This window comes from Taudactylus pleione, unplaced genomic scaffold (assembly GCF_031769625.1).
Source record: "Taudactylus pleione unplaced genomic scaffold, aTauple2 ptg000223l, whole genome shotgun sequence".
Taxonomy (NCBI): domain Eukaryota; kingdom Metazoa; phylum Chordata; class Amphibia; order Anura; family Myobatrachidae; genus Taudactylus; species Taudactylus pleione.
In genome coordinates this window covers 4478480-4500925 of record NW_028284625.1, presented here as the reverse complement: position 1 = coordinate 4500925, position 22446 = coordinate 4478480, and the positions used below count along the sequence as shown (strand labels likewise).

Sequence of the window (22446 nt, the reverse complement as noted above, 5' to 3'; positions counted from 1 at the left end):
GCCTAAAGCTGCCTAATGGTGGCGCCGGCCCTGCCCACTGGCATGGTCTCTCATATAATGTTGTCCTTATATCATGTATTATCTTCACTGCCTTGCAGCCCCATGCCCTGTATACACTGCCATGTAACCTATAACATTAAATAAAACATGATGGCAGAAGGGTGGGTGTGAGGGTAAAATGTGAGGAAAATGCAGGTGAACAGAGGGTGAACTATGAAGGAAAAGCTGGTGGTCCAGGGGTTGCTCATCAAATAAATTATCTTTCTAAATTTTACAGCATAAATATATTATCTTAAAAAAAATCTTACATTTCAGAAAACTGTTGTAAGTCTTCCACTTAAACTTGAAAAAGCAATAAGATTCCGATCATTAAGGCTGATTCCTTAATAAATGTGTTCCTTGCACAATAGAGATATGGGGCCTCATTTACTAACTGTTTGATAAATGGTGCTCCAGGTAATCAGCTCCCAAAATGACAGTTGGGAGCTGATTGGCTGGAGCACCATTTATCATACACAGTGAAATTTATCACTAGTTTTGATGATAAAACGTTAGTAAATGGGGGCCCATGGTATGCCATTGCACTGTGATGTTAACTGCAGATTCAGGACCCGAATGGAGTGAAATTGCTGCCACTCATAAAATGGTAAAGTTGCTAATTCACAGATATGTGTGCTCACTGGAATACACACACACACTCTGGGCCTGATTCAGACCCGGACGCTAAGAAGTGTTCGCTCGTACCTGCTGATGGTTCGCATTGTGCGCATGCATGTGCATCGCAGTTCGTGGGCGCGAACCACTGCGAAAGATTGGGAAGCGTTTGCTCACTCAGCATAGCCAGCCCAGCTCAATGAGTGACAGGTCCAGCCGTTTATGGGTGGTAACAGGGGCAGGGCACTAGAAACGGGGGAGTGGAAGTGCAAACGCAGGCATGTCTGACCGTCTTAATGACGTTTCAGAGGCATGCATAATTAACAGGCAGCGTCATAGTACACGTCACCTGGCTTGTTTTTACACTGAAGTGCTCGCAGTGCTTGTGGTAGGGTATAGTCAAACACAAGCGCTGTGATAGTATCTGATGTTACCCGATGTACCGATGGTTGCATACACTTCCTAACATGATGTGCACAAGTGAGCTTCATAAAACAGGCAGGTGGGTGTCTGCATACACTATGTGATCGCTCTCTAAGAAATACCGGGCGTGCTAATGCATTGCTGTGCGATAGCAATGCCTACGCAATTTGCATACACATCGTGCGAGCGATCGCATCTAGCTAGCGGCTCTGAATCAGGCCCTCTATGCAACTGAAGGTCTGAGCAGTTATGTGGCATACCCATTCCACTCAGTCCCATGGAGTCACCACAACAATCCCACTGGGTTCCAACATCCTCCTCAATCCTTACATCCATCTCATTCAGATTATACATTCAGCTCCAACAATCATCTTGCTTAATTGCTAAAATCATCTTACTCACACTTATGCTTCAACCAGTCAATTCCCACATAAGAAGTGCCAGTCACCTTTCTAAATATCTACCCCGTTCCCACATCTTTTATTGGTTTTAAAATTAAAGGTTTACTGGATCATTTGACAATAATATAACTTATAACTTAATTAAATGTGTCAAAGAAATGCAATACGTTCTTTGAGGTTTTGAAAAGGAAAGATTTGATGATCTAAGGTGTAACAGTTTACATTCTATTGCTGTCATGGACAGAGCTGAGAGCTTTGACATTAATGATGAGAAAATGGAGTACATGTAAACACAATTATGTCATTGAGATAAAATGTATCAGTTATTGATTCACATGATGTTCAGTAAATTATATAACTTTTTTTTGCTAGTGTATATGGAAGTTAAATTTACAGCTATGAACTTACTTAGACATTGTGGTGCCGTCTCCCAAACTCCCTTTATACATCTGACTTTCTTGTTTCCTTGAAGTAGATAATAAGCTCGACATTGATATTCCACTTCAGAATCTGAATCATAGACATCTTTTCTATTATCTTTGGTGTCTCCAAAGTCTATGTCAGGTGCTGGACCACATCTGTTACCTAATTCTAAAAAAGACAAATCATTGAGTGAACTTAACAAACGAATACAGCAATGGAATAACACATTTATAGTAAAGGTACAATAAGCTTTTATTCCTACATGGCAAATAAATATATATATATATATATATATATACCATAAGCAAAGGCATGGGGGGGGTTCCGTCTGCATGGAAACCCTCCTCCCCAGCCCACACCATGACCACAATAGAAATATTACTATAATAGAATTTTACTAATAGAATTTTACTAGTGCTGCATATTCTTCTCAGTATCGCAAATGAAATAATCAGCACCACCTCTAGATCTTCTACCATGTATCAGCCAGTAATAAATAATCTGTGCACCAAATTGAATGTGTGGAAAACTTTCACTGTTAGGGATGTGCTGCTATAGAGCCCAATATGTACATATATGTCCAGGGCAGTGCTAGGTTCATCTGCTGCTCCCAGACTCACTGACTTGGTCTAATACTCTGGAATGGAGCCCACATCTAAAATAAAAACATTCAGCTCAGGCAGGATGGCCCTACTGCTGCATTTAATGGCTTACTGTGATCTCTGGTCCTGTATATGCTGGGATTATGACACACAATACACTTTGTATGACGCATATTAAAGATGGATAAGTACTTATTCTGCCCTCTTCATGGACTGGCCACACTCACTCTAAAATCAAACATTAGGAAACCCCCCTCTAGAAATCCTGCAATTGCCACTGTATATAATATCTTAAACCTACAAGCTGCCCATCTAAATGATGCTGCATGTAGCCTGCAGAGATGACAGAGGTTGCAATGGACATCTCCCAGTACTAAGCAACATGATAGAACACATTATCATAAGAAAACATTTAATTAGAGAGATGGCAGATAGCACCATGGTCAGAGAGTTTCATTTGACCAGGGAAGAAAATGTTGCTGACATGTTAACTAAAGGTCTGATGTCACAGGTACTGAATGCCTTACTACAAAAGTGTGGACTAAAATACAGATGTGCCCTTAAATACTATTTTCAATCTCAAGTACCAATTTCAAATGAAAATCCTCCGGCTTGGTACTGTAATAGTTTTAAATACATGCTATTTTTACGCTTTAAAAGATATTTCTCAAGTCCTGGGGAAATAGTAGTTGGAAACAATGTCATATTCAACATAACAATATTGTTGCTGTAGTGTTAATAAAGCACATGGGATGCTATTGCTTCCAGTGTGCTTATTGAGCGCTGTCTCCTTCGGCTCTGTCCCTCCTTTTTAGATGATGTACATGAGAGGGAAGGCTGCCCACACCTGCATATCGGCAGGGGTCCAGGGCACACTGCTGTATCTCCACGCGGCTTGGTTGTCTGGATCAAATGGCCGTCCATGACTGTATTGAAGTGGATGCACCTGTATTCCTCCTTATAGATGAGTCACCAGGAATAGTTCAAAAATCACAGACAGCGCAGCAGCAAATCTTCTAACATGTTTCACTCCTATTGGGGCTTTTTCAAAGAACTCATCAAAGTTGCTATGCTTTACCACTCAGCTCAGTTTTGCCAGGTGTCTCATGCCATATGGCGTATTAAGGCATGGTGTAAGAGAACACATCTGTACATTTGAAATGTTGATGTGTTTTGTTATTTTTTGTTTTACATAATACTCTTTTGTTTTTAATTAGATGTGTGACGCCCAAGTATGGAATGTTTGAAACTTATGTAACCAGACTGAGCCTTGAAAGAGGGGGCTGTTAAGGTAGGTACACACTGCAAATATATATGTACAGATTGAGTGATATGCAGACATATCTGTAGATGATGGTCGTTCATATACACTGAATGACCATCATCTTCCAGGCAGCCGCGGGTCCCACTGGCCGTGGGCGGGTACGCACCACTAATAAACAATAATGATATGGACAATGGCGCAACATTCTAGAATATGGGTACCAATAAAACCGAATATAGGGCCTGATTGAGACCCGCTTGCGAGCGCACAGCGCTCGCAAGTGGGTCGATGGTCCCCCACTGCGCATGCCGGCTCCGGCGTGAGCATGCACGAGACCCGGCCAGCGACTGGCGCTCCGTCATTACGGGTCTTGCAACAAAGCGGGACGGCTGTCGATTTTGATTGACAGCTTGCCCCGTTTTGGAGGCAGGCCGGGGGGTGTGGCTGGCCAAACGGAGGCATTCCCGAAGGAACGCCTGCCATTTGGGGGCGGCCCCACTGACATCACGAGTGATGTCAGTGGTGAGCTTCCGGCTCTATTAGAGCCGAAAGCTGACTGGGGCTTGCGGGAACGAGACACTACCACAAGGGTCTAATCGCAAGCCCTGATGGTCATGACCATCGCGACCATCATCTGGCCGCTCGCTAAAGCTGTGGGTGGTCACCCACAGCTTAGCGAGCGGCCAGAAGGCTGTCTTTAAAAAAAAACAGGGACGCCCTGATTCAGAGCGAGTGCTCTCAAAGAGCGTCCGGCTCTGAATTAGGCCCATAGTCCCGAATGCATTCAGAAGTTCACTGAAAACTGGAAAAAAGCTTCCTTCTTCGATTTTCAAAAAGGAACAGTTCCAACAGATAAGGTCCTCATAGATAACATGCAGATAAAAAGAAGAAAAAAATCGCAATATAGCATAATACGATTGCTGATCGCCTGTACACACTTGCTGATGAACAGATATATCTGCAGATATATCTGTCCATCGGCTGTGCAGCATAGCCGATGCGATATGTCTGTGAACGACATTGTTCACAGACATATCGCTGGTATACACTGGCCGAGGGGCACCAGATATAGAGAGTTATGGTGGGTACACAATATACATATATATCTACAGATCGAGTGATCTGCAGATATTTCTGCAGATGATGGTCATTCATACACACTGAACGGCCATCATCTGTGTCTGCCCACAAGTCCCACTGGCCAGGGGGGGTGTCCCAGTGGGCTGGGGTGTATCCCACCCCCCTCCCCGCGGCTGCCGCTGTGTGTGCGTACTGATAACACAGGAATATGTGGACGTACATATTCCTCAGCAATTCACGAATATATGCATGCTTATGTTCCTTTATTTTTCCTTATATTGCAATGTAGAGTATATAGAAATGTTAGGATGAGATTTAGTAATAGTATAGTTGTGTGAGGTGCAACTGTGTCAGGCCTGGAGAGAAATGAGGCCTACTCTTTTTCATCTCCAAAGTAAATAGATGGGTCCCGGTTGCACTAGGTATTTTATTTAATGTTTAATTCAAAGGTGTATTATATAATGTGTTAAAAAGTATATACAGAGTAGTGTTTATTTCTATACAGCTGTGATTAACTGCGGAGATATGGATAAGTTAGAACTGATGAGGCAGCCATGTTTTTTTATGATTCAGATAGAAAGAACTTGGAAGTTTAAACTCAAGTTTAATAGGAGCAGAAATGAGCAGACAGTCAGTCTCAGACTTTATAAACAAAGAGAGCTAATCAAGATGGCCTTGGCCCACATGAAGCAAGAATTAGTAGCTACAGGGGAACAGAACAAGAAGATGACATATTATAATTTTGGTTAAGACATATAACCAATTAGTGTCTAGCACGTACGAATATTAAATAAATTAATATTCCCCCTTTTGGGTTAACTGGAAATATAGTATAAATCTCATGAGAGAAAGAGGGAGGGGTGCAGTTGGAGGACGGAGGACAGGGGAGAGAGGTAGCACATCGAGGGTCTTAAGGAGGTGCTGGGCGGTATGTATGAAATTGGCTGACTGGTATGACTGGCACTAGGTGTCACAAATTTATTTTACAAGTATTCAGGCTGCTGCTAAAATAACCTAAGTGTTATGTTTTTTTGTTGTAACTCTGCACTGGCAAAATACATGTATGAGACTGCTGTCTAAAAGTAAAAAACATTGTAATTTATTTAAGAATCTGTATTTGTGTAAATTATTTCATTACCCTTTATAACAAGTAAGGTTTGATGGGTAGATCTTGAACGCTCACCACGTTTTCAGTACGGGCAGTCTGCAGACCGCCCGTACACACGTGCCGATGGACAGATATGTCTGCACAGGTGATAAGGTACCAGCCAATCAGCTCCTAACTGCCATTTTTCAAACACAGCCTGTGACATGGCAGTTAGGAGCTGACTGGCTGGTACCTTATCACCATTCACTTTACCTCCTAACTAGAGATGAGCGGTTCGGATTCTGTGGAATCCGAACCGCTCCGAACATTGGGGATCCGAGTCCACCCGAACCCTGTTCGGGTGTTCACCGCCTGACTCGGATCCCCGTTCGGGGCCGAACGGCGGCCGCCTGATGTCGGATTCTCACTAGAGAATCCGACATCAGGTCTCCTCGCGTGTAGGGCAGAGCGCAGTGATAGCGCTCTGCCCTACACAGACACAGACACACAGCCGCCAGCGGCAGCTGTGTGTTTGTTACAGCAGCCAATGAGAGTCACACAGACTCTCATTGGCTGCTGCACGGAGGGAGCCGGCTGGAGCTCACACATGAGCTCCGTCTTCCGGCTCCCTCCTCAGCGTGTGACAGAGCGGACGGCGCGGGAGCGGGGATACAGGTAAGTTTTATTTTTTTTATTTTTTTACTTGTCAAAGGTCCGGGGGCGCTACTGGGGGGGGGGGTCTGCACTACTGGGGGGGTCTGCTACTGGGGGGGGCTATACTACTGGGGGGGCCATACTACAGAGGGGCCTGCTACTGGGGGGGCTATACTACTGGGGGGGGTCTGCACTACTGGGGGGGGGGTCTGCTACTGGGGGAGGCAATACTACTGGGGGGGCCATACTACAGAGGGGCCTGCTACTGGGGGGGGCTATACTACTGGGGGGGGTCTGCTACTGGGGGGGCCATACTACTGGGGGGGATCTGCACTATTGGGGGGCCATACTACAGAGGGGCCTGCTACTGGGGGGGGGCTATACTACTGGGGGGTCTGCACTACTGGGGGGGGTCTGCTACTGGGCAGGGCTATACTACTGGGGGGGCCATACTACAGAGGGGCCTGCTACTGGGGGGGGCTATACTACTGGGGGGGGTCTGCTACTGGGGGGGCCATACTACTGAGGGGCCTGCTACTGGGGGGGGCCATACTACTGGGGGGGCCTACTACAGGGGGGGCCATACTACAGGGGGGGCCCATACTACAGGGGGGGCTACTACTGGAGCAGCCTACTACTGGGGGGGCCTGCTACTGGGGCAGCCTACTACTGGGGGAGCCATACTACTGGGGGGGCATACTACTGGGTGGCATGCTAATGGGGGGCATACTACTGGGGGGGCCTGCTAATGGGGGACATACTACTGGGGGGGCCTGCTAATGGGGGGCATACTACTGGGGAGCATTCAACTGGGGGCACTGCATAGTGGACCGTACTACTAAGGGGACTGCATAGGGGGCACCACTGCTGGGGGACATTGTGTAAGGGACACCGCTACTGTGGGCATTGTGTAAAAGGGTCACTACTGTGGGCATTGTGTAAAAGGGGCACTACTGTGTGTCGTAACATAAATAAGAGACACTACTTTATGGTGTAATGTGAATCAGGCCCTATGTGCGGTGTAATGCTAATAAGATTGTGCACTGTGACTCCTAGGGCCATAGCCCACTTTGTAAACAAGTACTGTGACTCTGCTGGCCGTACCCCACTGGGTGGGTGCACTACTTTTCATTTCTGCCACTGCTGTGTGGCAATGTGTCATAGATGTGCTTTATACTGTGGTGTCTGTGTCGTTGTGCCGCTGCTTTGTCGCTTAGTAACCAGTCAGCTCACTGCAACCTTTGGCCAATAATGTTGAAAACAATATTATAAGCTGTGATATGGTCTAAATTGACTGGAAATTAATGTTATTGAGGTTAATAATACTCTAGGAAGAAAAAAAAGACCAATTTATGTGATTTTAGCTTTTTTTGTCAATTTTTGTAAAAAAATCCAAATCCAAATCCAAATCCAAATCCAAAGCCAGTCACCGCAGTTTGGCAAATCCAAATCCAAATCCAAAGCCGGACGACGAATTAGAACCAAATCCAAATCCAAATCCGGCAAAAATGGTCCGGCGCACATCCCTACTCCTAACACAGCTTAGTAAATAGACCCCTAGGACCTGGAGTGGTGACTCCCAGAGTTGATACTTCCGACCTGTGGGGCTTTACCGCATGTCTTTCTACTCAGTCCTTTTAGTAAACAGATGTTCCCCAGAGTATTTCCTATGCTGTAACATCACCACTATATATATATATATATATATATATATATATATATATATATATATATAAAATAGATCTTGCTGCCTTGCAGTCTGTGTGTACTACTGGTGCACTACAGATATCAGCACAATCCTAAATTCTCCTGACTGCAATTGGCTTTTCATTGTATCCTGCACCTGCTACCAAATACCATCAACCCTGTGTTGATCTGTATCTGCTTCTTCCAGTTAATAAACCACCCTATAGTTAAGTTGATCTACAATGAGGACACCTTTCATCGTAACGTCTGACAACAGAAATATATATTGATTAACAGAAAAAGAGAATAACCACACTGGTCCAGTCCGACAAACACCCTATAATATTATTGATATTATAGATATCACAAATAGAAATCTATAGGGTGTGTGCTACCGACTACCAATTGCTATGTATTTTGGTAAAAAGAAAAGGGGTAGGTATAATGGTGCACAAGTGGAAAATATACAGAAATTATATAAAAATTCACCTTCATTGAGTATTCATTAAAAATGTAAATATTCCCCTCCACAAGTTGAATTGACTGTGAAGTATTAAAATATAGATCAAAGAAATAGAATTAAAGATTAAAATAATGTGCCAAAGGTACTTGCTCACACTTGTACACAAAAATGTACTCCTTCAATTAACAATATATTAGGGTACTATCTTCCCATATGGAGAAAACACCAACAGGGAAATGCTGATAAATCAGTAGAAACGAATTGAAGCTTATTGCTCTATTAAATGGAAATAAATATTTTATGTGAAGAACTGTGTGTTGACTTTTCTTTATGAATAAAGATAATCAAATTGCTATAACTATAATAACTGAAGTTAAGCCACATATAAGGAGAATAAGCTTGTTATCAGTCTCTCGGTACTGGAATGTAACGCAAAAAAAGAATATAAACAGTATCAGTTCTGCTTTAAAAACACTATATTCAATTAAGATATTACAAATAAGAGTGGTTAACCATTAGTAGTGTGGTACCCCCAAGTTTGTTCCCAAACAGGGGTCCCCAATATTTTTTTATGTATGTACACATAGATATACTGCAGTCCCATTCCACATAATAGGCAGGTATAGTGAACTTTGACTGACCTTGCTCTCCCTGAACCCCACTGAGCATGTGCAGACGGGGAGGTAGAAAGTGCCCCTTGGTCAGCGATCCATTTAGGAGGGAAAATCCTGCCCTATTGACTGGTAGCCTGGGTGTCCAGGCAGAGATCCCTGTAGGCGGCCTGTTGCTGGTTCCCCTCTGTCCACTCATAGATGCCAGACTGACAGGGAGGAGATTGAGGGAGAGTTTATATAATACCTTTCTCAGGGCTGTCAGTGCTGAGACTGGGGAGAATTTCTGAAGAATGATTGTCTGTGAGGAGTCTGGGAGGAATTTCTGGAAAAGGAGTCAGGGAGGATTTGTCTGTGGAGTGCCCCTGGATTTATAAAATAGGGGTACAGAAACCCCTCTAATTTACCCTGGATTACAAATACTGCACCTGGTATGCTGTCTGTAATGAGTTGCTGTGGACTGCCCTTGGAGCTGTAAAAATAAGGATGCTATAACTTTTATGTTGCCCTGGATTACAATTACCAGAATTCATATTAGCCCGGAAGGCTGCCTGTTCAATCTGCCAGGGGAGGTGCTCTGATGCTGGATGTGAGTCCCTGGAGGAAGCTTGCCTGGGGATTTGCATAGAGCACCCTGCTTTGGAAGAAGCCCGCTCTGAATAAAGGACTGCCTTCCTAAGTGCCTGTTATCAGGAGTCACTGCATATGGTAGTCTGCGCATGCTGGAAGAGAAGAGGAGCTGCCTGGGAAGGAGGTCTAATCGCTCCGTCATTGCAGATGAAGCCCCAGCTGAGGAAAAGGTCCCGCCAGTGACGAAAACCCTGCTGGCACCTGCATGGGCAGAAGAAAAGACAGCCCCAGAGGTAGAGTTCTTCAGGACCCCTCCTGCTGCTGTGTGTGTTTGCTGGGCAGAGCCCCTGTGGAAAGGGATTTTGCACCTGTTGCTCCTTGTAAAATACCTGCCGGATGTCTGCAGCTGGGAGCTCTGGTGCAGTGCTGTGCATCCCAGAGTTGCCCTGGACATCGGAGGAGGCTGAATAGCCACTGCCAGTGGTCAGATCATACCAGAACCTCCCTATACTCTGTCTCTCCACAGCTCCTATCTTCCCTCCATTAAGGCCCTGCCCTTCTGTACACCTATCCTATCTGGGTCCCCTGGGTCTATTGCTTTATCCTTTACCTTGTGGCTAACCATGATTAGGCTGTGAGACTAGGTTTTGTGTAAAATCTGGGACTGGGGAGTTAGTCTCCCACACAACTGGGTATAGAAAGGGGTCATAGTGTTTTAAATTAGGTAAAGTGTGTGTGTACTGATGAAATAGGGGGGAAGTAAAAGATAGGTCACCCCCTCTTTTCCCCAAGTATTGTATTGGTGGTCATTTGCTTTCCTGTGAATCTCTGGCTCATGTCCAGGAGGGGACGTGCCTTATGGGTGTCGGCTCATGTCCGATGCCACTGTGGGTGATGTACAAAGTATTTTATGTCTAGCTTTAAAGTAAATATAATGCCATGTGATATGTATTTGGCTCTGTTTACTGTTTGACTCGTGTGTTAGCTAAAGTGGTTGATAGTGGTCCTCCGTGGCCCTTTATCTGTTATAGCACTCTGTAAAGCTGTTCACTGCTCGCTGTGTTATTATTGTAAATGCTGACTAATATTTTGCTTGTATGAAATGTTTGAATCTTTACTGATATTGGGGTTAATGTAAATTGTCTTATACACTGCTTGACCCGGTATCCATTTCAAAGTCCATTCATGCTGATGTAATTTATATTACTTGTGCTATCATCTCATTAGCAAAAGGAGCATGCTTACTGTGAATCTGTTGCTTTGGCAATTCCCGTGATGTCATGTACATTACTTTTTTATTTAGCCCTGTGAAACCCCGGCTGGCAATTCTGGTAGTAAAAGTTGCATTATTGAGCTTGGGCCATTTACTCTGCATGAACTATTAGCCGTTACAGCCGGAGAACTACAAGCACCAGCCTAACTTGCATGTGCTTTATTGAGCTTGGGCCATTTACTCTGTGTGAACTGTTAGCCGTTACAGCTGGAGAACTACAAATACCAGCCTAACTTGAAGTTGCATTATTGTGCTTGGGCCATTTACTCTGCATGAACTGTTAGCCGTTACAGCTGAAGAACTACAAATACCAGCCTAATTTGCAGTTGCTTTATTGTGCTTGGGCCATTTACTCTGCGTGAACTGTTAGCCATTACCGCTGGAGAACTACAAGTACCAGCCTAACTTGCATGTGCTTTATTGGGCTTGGGCCATTTGCTCTGCATGAAGTGTTAGCCGTTACAGCTGGAGAACTACAAGTGCCAGTTTAACCTGCATGTGCAATATTGTGATTGGGCCACTTACTCTGCATAGACTATTAGCCGTTACAGCTGGAGAACTACAAGTACCAGCCTAACTTGCGCGTGCTTTATTGAGCTCGGGCCATGTACTCTACATGAACTGTTAGCCGTTACAGCTGGAGAACTAGAAGTACCAGCCTAACTTGCATGTGCTTTATTGAGCTTAGGCCATTTACTCTGCATGAACTGTTAGCCATTACAGCTGGAGAACTACAAGTACAAGCTTGGCCTGCATGTGTTTTTTTTCCCACGTTATTCTTCAGCAAAAAGGGAGCATTAACACAGACTGTGGCCCTCATTCAGAGCCGTACGCTCTGAGCAGAGCGCACGCTCTGAATGAGGGCCGGGCTCCATTTTCATGGAGCGTCCTCCTGGACGCTCGTATAGCTGTGGGTCACCACCCACAGGCTATACGAGCGTGCATTGTGATGGTCGCGATGGTCGAGACCATCGCGACCATCGAATTTGTGAGCCGGAACCTGCAGTTGAGGTTTTCAACCGCAAGCTCCGGAGTGATTTTGGCTCTATCAGAGCCAAAATCACTCCCACTGACATCACTAGTGATGTCAGTGGACCGGCTTCTGACGGGAGGCGTTCCCGTGGGAACGCCCCCGTCAGGGAGGCACGCCCCCGGCACGCCCACCAAAAGGGGCGTGCTGTCAATCAACATTGACAGCACGCCCCCTTTGATCGGACACAACGAGCGAAGGACTTTCCTTCGCTCGTCGCGTCTGGCGCATGCGCACGACGGATTTCCCTCCGTCGTGCGCATGCTCAGTCCATAACATCGACCCACTTGCGAGCGGACAGCCGCTCGCGAGTGGGTCTGAATCAGGCCCTGTATTTTTAAACTATAGGCTGCTGCTGCACTACTGATATAAACCTAACCTGCATGTGTTTTTCCCACGTTATTCTCAGCAAAAAGGGAGCGTTAACACAGACTGTATTTCACAGCTATAGACTGCCGGAGCACCATTGATTCAAGCTAGACCAGCAGGTTTCACATTTAGGTCTCTCATTTGTTTTTTGGTAAAGTAAAGTCCTGCAGGAATTGTGGTTCTTGTTGGTTTTACATTGCTTGCCAGCTGGGGTCACCGGTAGATGACAGGGAGGTAATAAATAAATACCTTGTCATTGAATAGTGTCATTAATTTAATTCCATCTGTATATGGTAAATATCTCCTGTCGTTTGTTGTTAAATATTAACAAATAATAAAATTGCATTGCACCTTTCCTCCTGACTGGTCATTGTGTCTGCAAAAGGGGAATTCAGGCTTGCCTCTCTGTCATGGTGTGTCCTATCTGAACACGGGGAAATCGGCCACCGAAGCAATCCGAACACTCCTGAACCTGGTGCTAGTGGTGCAGCACTGTACAAACCAGTCAGTACATCACAGTAGCAACTTATTATAGTTAGTTCTTCAAAGTTGGAGTAGTATCATTAATACCAATGATCATTTGTATATTTAGAGAGATATGATCTATGTAGTATATCTTGAATGCATGAGAGAGGTGGATAGATGAGCACACTTAGGGCCTGATTCAGACCCGTTCACTTGGCTGCGACAGTGCCAGATTAAGGTCCACATGGGCCTGGAGCTGAAATTTATGAAGGGCCTATTGTGTGTCACCGCAGGGGAGTTTGATAAGTGCTGTGGTGATGTGACTAGTGATGTGGGGGCAGGGGCATATCTATAATGGGTGCAGGGTATGCAGGGCACATGGGCCCCCGGGTCCAGGGGGGCCCACACTGCACACCCTGTACCCATAGGTAATTATACTTACCTCTCTGCCGATTCCCGAAGTGCTGCTCTGTAGTGCCAGACTGGCGCTGTAGAGCAGCACACACTCACTGAGAAAATGAGCGATGGCCATTTTCCCAGTGATCTGCACATGCACAGAAAAGATGTCCCCGGGAAAGTAGGCGCGGGCACCATTTTCCCAGAGACTCGCACATGTGCTGTAGATTCTGGCATGAAGCCAGGATCTACAGCGCTCAGTGCCGCTGAGCCACCATCAGAGAGGAGGAGGCCCAAACAGAGGCTGCACACGGGCACCCTCCCCTCTTAAAACGCCCCTGTGTGGGGGCATGCCTAGTGTGTGGGTGTGGTCTACACAGAATGTGTGGCTATCTCCATGGAGGGCATATGTGACATCTACCTTTAACCACTTTAAGTGGAGCTATAACAAGAAAAAAAATTGTGAGTGAGAATTGTATGGTTTGCCTTTCCTTTAGATTAATAAGATAAGAAAAAAATCCAAAATTGTTCACGGATTTTGGTATATTTCTATAAGCGTCCATCCCACATCCCTAACCACTGCAGTAAATTAATAAATGAACTGTTTATTTTGCTGCTGTTGTTTTAAAAAAAATAATGGCAATGCTGGACCATGGCAGCAATGGCTAACTTTGACTGCGCCTGTAGCAAGGTAACAACCTGGTAGATTTGTGGTTCTTACCTTGTTACAGACACAGTCAAAATAATGGTGATATGGTGGTCCATAAAAATATCTCCTCCCAAAAGGGGTTGTAGAATACAAACTTTCTATCATGCAGTACCAGTTATGTAATCTATTTTATTAGTAGAGAGAGAGAGAAAATATGTGTGTATATGTGTATATATATATATATATATATATATATCTCAGAGAGCATCACAGGGACTTCCATATAATATAGAGTGCAACACACTGCCATATATTACAGAGGGCATGCCATATAATACAGAGAACATCGCGGTGAGTGCCATATAATACAGAGAACATCGCGGTGAGTACCATATAATACAGAGAGCATCGCGGTGAGTGCCATATAATACAGAGAGCATCGCAGTGAGTGCCATATAACAGAAAGAGCATCGCAGTGAGTGCCATATAATACAGAGAGCATTGCAGTGAGTGCCATATAATACAGAGAGCATCACAGTGAGTACCGTATAATACAGAGCATCGCAGTGAGTGCCGTATAATAGAGAGAGCATCGCAGTGAGTGTCATATAATAAAGAGAGCATCGCAATGTGTGCCATATAATACAGAGAGCGTTAAGTGACTGCCATGTAAAGAGAAGTGAGTGCCATATAATACTGACCATCATATAGACCATCAGTGCCCACCATACAGTATAATACACTAAGCATCCAAGTGGCCACCATACACTACAAAGAACACTGCAAATAGTGCCATATAATACAGAGAACACCAAAGACCACCACAAAATACAGAGGGCATGCCATATAATACAGAGAACATCGCGGTGAGTGCCATATAATACAGAGAGCATCCCAGTGAGTGCCATATAATACAGAGAGCATCGCAGTGAGTGCTATATAATACAGAGAGCATCGCAGTGAGTGCTATATAATACAGAGAGCAACGCAGTGAGTGCACATAATACAGAGAGCATCGCAATGAGTGCCAATATAATACAGAGCATTGCAGTGAGTGGCGTATAATACAGAGAGCATTGCAGTGAGTGCCGTATAATACAGAGCATCGCAGTGAGTGCTGTATAATAGAGAGAGCATTGCAGTGAGTGCCATATAATACAGAGAGCGTTAAGTGACTGCCATGTAAAGAGTACTGAGTGCCACATAATACTGATCATCATATAGACCATCAGTGCCCACCATACAGTATAATACACTAAGCATCCAAGTGGCCACCATACACTACAAAGAACACTATAAATAGTGCCATATAATACAGAGAACTCCAAAGACCACCACAAAATACAGAGGGTATGCCATATAATACAGAGAACATCGCGGTGAGTGCCATATAATACAGAGAGCATTGCAGTGAGTGCCATATAATAGAGAGAGCATCCCAGTGAGTGCCATATAATAGAGAGAGCATCGCAGTGAGTGCCATATAATACAGAGAGCATCGCAGTGAGTGCTATATTATACAGAGAGCATCGCAGTGAGTGCCTTATAATACAGAGAGCATCGCAATGAGTGCCGTATAATACAGACCATTGCAGTGAGTGGCGTATAATACAGAGAGCATTGCAGTGAGTGCCGTATAATACAGAGCATCTCAGTGAGTGCCGTATAATAAAGAGAGCATCGCAGTGATTGCCGTATAATACAAAGAGCATCGCAGTGAGTGCCGTATAATACAGAGCATGGCAGTGAGAGCCGTATAACAGAGAGCATCGCAGTGAGTGTCATATAATAGAGAGAGCATCGCAGTGTGTGCCATAAAATACAGAGAGTATTAAGTGACTGCCATGTAAAGAATAGTGAGTGCCATATAATACTGACTATCATATAGACCATCAGTGCCCACCATACAGTATAATACACTAAGCATCCAAGTGGCCACCATACACTACAAAGAACACTGCAGATAGTGCCATATAATACAGAGAACTCCAAAGACCACCACAAAATACAGAGGGCATGCCATATAATACAGAGAACTCCAAAGACTACCACAAAATACAGGGGACATCACACCCACCGATTATGGCCCCTGAAATGGGATAAATTAGATAGCAAGCTGCTGGCAGATGTATGGGCCTGATCATGGTCAGACGGTATTGGGCAGCTGCAAGGAAGTGGCTGTGCAACACTGTATAGCAAATATTTGTATACTGCAGTAGGCGTCTACAGGAAACAGACACCTCCTGACAGCATGAGCAATCCGAGTACAGTGACTGTAGATGCTGCCTCGGATACCCATCGCGACTATCGGTCTCGATGGCGGCAGCACTTGCCAAACTAAGTAAGCTCCAGCTTATTCAGGCTGGCAACCTGTGAGGCCAGAAAATATGCGTCCACAGGCACAGACCCTGGCCTTGGTGCTCCCCGAAAACAGGGGTGACCCGTCTCCATTTCCAGCAATGGTGCCCAGGCATGCCCACGCTCCATCCACCCAAACACCACAGCATGTCAATCATGCTGCGGCTTGGAGGATCTGAGAGCGATATTGCAGAATCTGTTCTGCACACGCGCAGTTTTCCAGTAATTGGAAAACTGCGTGGTATCCCTCATCTGTGTCTGACCATCAATCAGGCCCTATATCTATAATACAGCACAGCCCTGCGCCCTCCTACCTCCCCCATCATTCACTCCCAACTCCCTCCATACTGTGTGCACCGCAGCCAGCGTGCCATCATGGGCACACTGAGCATGCGGCTGTAGCAGGAGGCCAACATAGCTGCAGTCCTCTCTCTCTCTCTCTCTCTCCCTTTCGATATTGAACTGGCACTCCTGACTATATAACCAAGCTGCTTGGGTGCCCCCAGTGATGCATAGAAAAAGTAGAAAGAACTGCGGCACTCAAAGTCTGATGCACAAGACGATCTATATTAGCATAGAAACCAACGTTTCAGAGACTCCAGGCTCTTTTTTCAAGGTTCACAAAGTATACATATAATATATACACACACACACTATATACATATATATATATATATATATATATATATACACATACATACATATACACACATATACATACATACACACACATATACAAACACACTATATACATACATATACACACAAACATACACACACTATATATATATATATATATATATATATATATATATATATATATATATATTAGGGGTGTGCACCGGCCACTTTTCGTGTTTTGTGTTTTGGTTTTGGATCTGGATCTTTCTTCGTGTTTTGGATCTGGATTGGTTTTGCCAAAACCACCCTTCCGTGTTTTGGGTTCTGGGTTTTGTGTTTTGGATCTGTTTTATTTTGAAAAAAAGCATAAAAACAGCTAAAATCACAGAATTTGTAGGTTTTTCTGCTCCTATGCTATTATTAACCTCAATAACCTTAATTTCCACTCATTTCCAGTCTATTCTGAACACCTCACACCTCACAATAGTGTTTTTATGTCCAAAAGGTTGCACCGAGGTAGCTGGATGACTATGCTAAGCGACACGAGTGGGCGGCACAAACACGTGACCCATCTAGGAGTGACACTGCAGTGGCAGACAGGATGGCAGTTAGAAAAACTAGGCCCCAAACTGTACATAATGCAAAGAAAAAAAAGAAGTGCAAGATGGAATTGTCCTTGGGCCCTCCCACCCACCCTTATGTTGTATAAACAGGACATGCACACTTTAACAAATCAATCATTTCAGCGCCAGGGTCTGCCACACAACTGTGGCTGAAATGATTGGTTCGTTTGGGCCCCCACAAAACAAGCTGGCAATTAATGTGTCCCTGCACAAACTGGCTCTACGGAGGCAAGATGTCATCCTCATCCTCCTCATCCACCGATTCCTCACCCTCTTCAGTGTGTACATCCTCATCCTCACAAAGTATTAACTCGTCCCCACTTGAATCCACCACCACAGGTCCCTCTGTACCTTCTGGAGGCTGGTCTCCCTGGAAGAGCTGATAATTCATTTTGATGAACATCATCTTCTCCACATTCTGTGGAAGCAACCTCCTACGCCTTTCGCTGACAAGGTTCCCGGCTGCACTAAACACTCTTTCGGAGTACACACTGGAGGGGGGGCAACTCAGGTAAAATAGAGCCAGTTTGTACAGGGGCCTCCAAATTGCCTCTTTTTCCTGCCAGTACAGGTATGGACTGTCTGACATGCCTACTTGGATGCTGTCACCGATGTAATCCTCCACCATTCTGTCAATGGTGACAGTATCATATGCAGTGACAGTAGACATGTCAGAAATTGTTGCCAGGTCCTTCAGTCTGGACCAGATGTCCAAACTTGGTCCTGCCTGCCCTGCATCACCGCCAGCGGGTTGCTTAGGATACCTAAGTTTGTTCCTGGCAGCCCCAGTTGCGGGAGAAAATGAAGAAGGAGCCGTTGACGTGTCACGTTCCGCTTCAGCTGACAGTGTGTTCACCAGCAGGTCTTTGCACCTCTGCAGGCTTGTGTCGGCCGGAAAGAGAGACACCACATAGGCTTTAAACCTAGGATCGAGCACGGTGGCCAAAACGTAGTGGTCTGATTTCAACAGATTGACCACCCTGGAATCCTGGCAAAGCGAATGAAGGGCTTCATCCACAAGTCCCACATGCCGAGCGGAATCGCTCCGTCTTAGCTCCTCCTTCACTTTCTCCAGCTGCTTCTGCAAAAGCCTGATGAGGGGAATGAACTGAATCAAGCTGGCAGTGTCTGAACTGACTTCACGTGTGGCAAGTTCGATGGGCTGGAGAACCTTGCACAACATGGAAATCATTCTCCACTGCGCTTGAGTCAGGTGCATACCCCCTCCTTTGCCTATGTCATAGGTGGATGTATAGGCTTGTATGGCCTTTTGCTGCTCCCCCATCCTCTGAAGCATATAGAGGGTTGAGTTCCACCGCGTCACAACCTCTTGCTTCAGGTGATGGCGGGGCAGGTTCAAGAGTGTTTGCTGGCGCTCCAGTCTTCGGCACGCAGTCGCTGAATGGCGAAAGTGGCCAGAAATTTTTCGGGCCACCCAAAGCGTCTCCTGCACGCCCCTGTCGCTTTTCAGAAAATTCTGCACCACCAAGTTTATTGTGTGAGCAAAACATGGGACATGCTGGAATTTGCCCAGATGTAATGCCCGCACAATATTGGTGGCGTTGTCAGATATCACAAATCCCCAGGAGAGTCTAAGTGGGGTAAGCCACTGGGCGATGATTTCCCTCAGTTTCTCTAAGAGGTTGTCGGCGGTGTGCCTCTTACTGAAACCGGTGATACACAGTGAAGCCTGCCTTGTAACGAGCTGGCGTTTCTGAGATGCTGCTACTGGTGACGCTGCTGCTGTTGCTGCGTAAGGTGATACATCTACCCAGTGGGATGTCCCAGTCATATAGTCCTTAGTCTGCCTTGTTCCACTTGTCCACATGTCCGTGGTTAAGTGGACATTGTGTACAATGGCATTTTTCAGGACACTGAGGACACTTTTTCTGACGTTTCTGTACAGTCTCGGTATCGCCTGCCTAGAGAAGTGGACTGTTGGAGGGTCAATTGTTTAGTAAAAGTAGTGGTGTTCCTACTTCCTCTCTGGGATGATGAACGACTCCCAGCAGCAGCAACAGCAGCAGCGGCAGCAGTAGGCGTAGCAATGCAGGATCCTCCGGAGGAATCCCGGATAGGAGAGTCAGTCATGCCAGTGACATGGCCTGCAGGACTACTTCCGATCCTGACTAAGGAGGAAATTGACGAGGAGGGAGTTGACGGTGTGGTTTGCAGGCGCTTGGATACAACAGGACAATGAGATTTAGGTGTCCCTGGACTGCTTACGGTCTTAGCCAAAGTTTCTGAACTTGACAGTAACTTTTTATGAACACGCTGCAGGTGCCGTATAAGGGAGGATGTTCCTAGGTGGTTGACGTCCCTACCCCTACTTATTTCACCTTTACATATGGTACATATGGCAAGACAGTTGTTGTCCGGATTTGGATAGAAATATTGCCAGACCAAAGAGGTGGAATGTTTGGTCTTCTGCCCAGGCATGACCGTGATGGGCTTTTTCATCCCACGGACAACAACTGTCTCCCCCGGAGCCTGATTTAAACAAACCACATCACCATCAGAATCCTCCTCGCCAACTTCCTCCTCAGCGCCAGCTACACCAGTATCCTCATCCTGTTGTACTTCAACAGTGACATCTTCAATTTGCATATCAGCAAGTGGACTGTGGGTGCTCCTTTCAGCACTTGCAGGGGGCATGCAAATGGTGGAAAGAGCCACCTCTTCCCGTCCAGTGCTGGGAAGGTCAGGCATCGCAACCACCACCACACTTGGACTCTCCTTGGGGATTTGTGATATCTTCTTAGAAAGCACAGTTCTTCGCTGTGCTTTTGCCAGCTTAACTCTTTTGATTTTTTTAGTGGGAGGAGGGCTTCCATCGTCATGTGAAGCTGAACCACTAGTCATGAACATAGGGATCGACCTTAGCCGTTCCTTGCCACTCTGTGTCTTAAATTGCATATTGGCAAGTTTACGTTTCTCTTCAGCTGATTTAAATGTCTTTTTCAAGGTCATTTTCCTGAACTTTGCCATTTGGGATTGTATGTGCCCTCTACTATGACATTGGGCATCGGCCTTGGCAGACGACGTTGATGGCATGTGATTGTCTATGTCATGACTAGTGGCAGCAGCTTCAGCACTAGGAGGAAGTGGTTCTTGATCTTTCTCTATTTTATTTTTATCGGAGAAAGTTTGGTCCTCCATTTATGTTATATCGATTTGATATATACGTGCGGCTAAACACAGAAAATAATTTTTTTTTTGGTTTGGACTGGAGTGTACTTTGGGGGTTACAGCACCCTTAACGGTCAAGCCAGCCGGCCCTTTACTTATGACACTGGCGCACGCTTGGCACTACTTTGTTGATGCACGTGCGGCTACTGCGCACACAATTCACAAACACAGAAAATAATTTTTTTTTTGGTTTGGACTGGAGTGTACTTTGGGGGTTACAGCACCCTTTAACGGTCAAGCCAGCCGGCCCTTTACTTATGACACAGGCGCATGCTTGGCACTACTTTGTTGATGCACGTGCGGCTACTGCGCACACAATTCACAAACACAGAAAATAATTTTTTTTTTGGTTTGGACTGGAGTGTACTTTCGGGGGTTACAGCACCCTTAACGGTCAAGCCAGCCGGCCCTTTACTTATGACACAGGCGCACGCTTGGCACTACTTTGTTGATGCACGTGCGGCTACTGCGCACACAATTCACAAACACAGAAAATAATTTTTTTTTTGGTTTGGACTGGAGTGTACTTTGGGGGTTACAGCACCCTTTAATGGTCAAGCCAGCTGGCCCTTTACTTATGACACAGGCGCACGCTTGGCACTACTTTGTTGATGCACGTGCGGCTACTGCGCACACAATTCACAAACACAGAAAATAATTTTTTTTTTGGTTTGGACTGGAGTGTACTTTCGGGGGTTACAGCACCCTTAACGGTCAAGCCAGCCGGCCCTTTACTTATGACACAGGCGCACGCTTGGCACTACTTTGTTGATGCACGTGCGGCTACTGCGCACACAATTCACAAACACAGAAAATAATTTTTTTTTTGGTTTGGACTGGAGTGTACTTTGGGGGTTACAGCACCCTTTAATGGTCAAGCCAGCCGGCCCTTTACTTATGATACAGGCGCACGCTTGGCACTACTTTGTTGATGCACGTGCGGCTACTGCGCACACAATTCACAAACACAGAAAATAATTTTTTTTTTGGTTTTGACTGGAGTGTACTTTCGGGGGTTACAGCACCCTTAACCATCAAGCCAGCCGGCCCTTTACTTATGACACAGGCGCATGCTTGGCACTACTTTGTTGATGCACGTGCGGCTACTGCGCACACAATTCACAAACACAGAAAATAATTTTTTTTTTGGTTTGGACTGGAGTGTACTTTGGGGGTTACAGCACCCTTTAACGGTCAAGCCAGCCGGCCCTTTACTTATGTCACAGGCGCACGCTTGGCACTGCTTTGTTGATGCACGTGCGGCTACTGCACACACAATTCACAAACACAGAAAATATTTTTTTTTTTGGTTTGGACTGGAGTGTACTTTCGGGGGTTACAGCACCCTTAACGGTCAAGCCAGCCAGCCCTTTACTTATGACACTGGCGCACGCTTGGCACTACTTTGTTGATGCACGTGCGGCTACTGCGCACACAATTCACAAACACAGAAAATAATTTTTTTTTTGGTTTGGACTGGAGTGTACTTTGGGGGTTACAGCACCCTTTAACGGTCAAGCCAGCCGGCCCTTTACTTATGACACAGGCGCATGCT

The 22446-nt window shown here is 45.5% G+C and overlaps 1 protein-coding gene across 4 annotated transcripts in view; it reads right to left on the bottom strand.

Moving 5' to 3' along the window:
- Positions 1-22446, bottom strand: part of CFH (complement factor H) — a 695946-nt gene that overhangs the window by 247404 nt on the left and 426096 nt on the right. For all 4 annotated transcript variants that reach the window (XM_088478854.1, XM_088478855.1, XM_088478856.1 and 1 more), the window contains one exon: positions 1887-2069. In XM_088478854.1, the coding sequence (XP_088334980.1) occupies positions 1887-2069 (183 nt within the window). The remainder of the gene's footprint in view (positions 1-1886; positions 2070-22446) is intronic.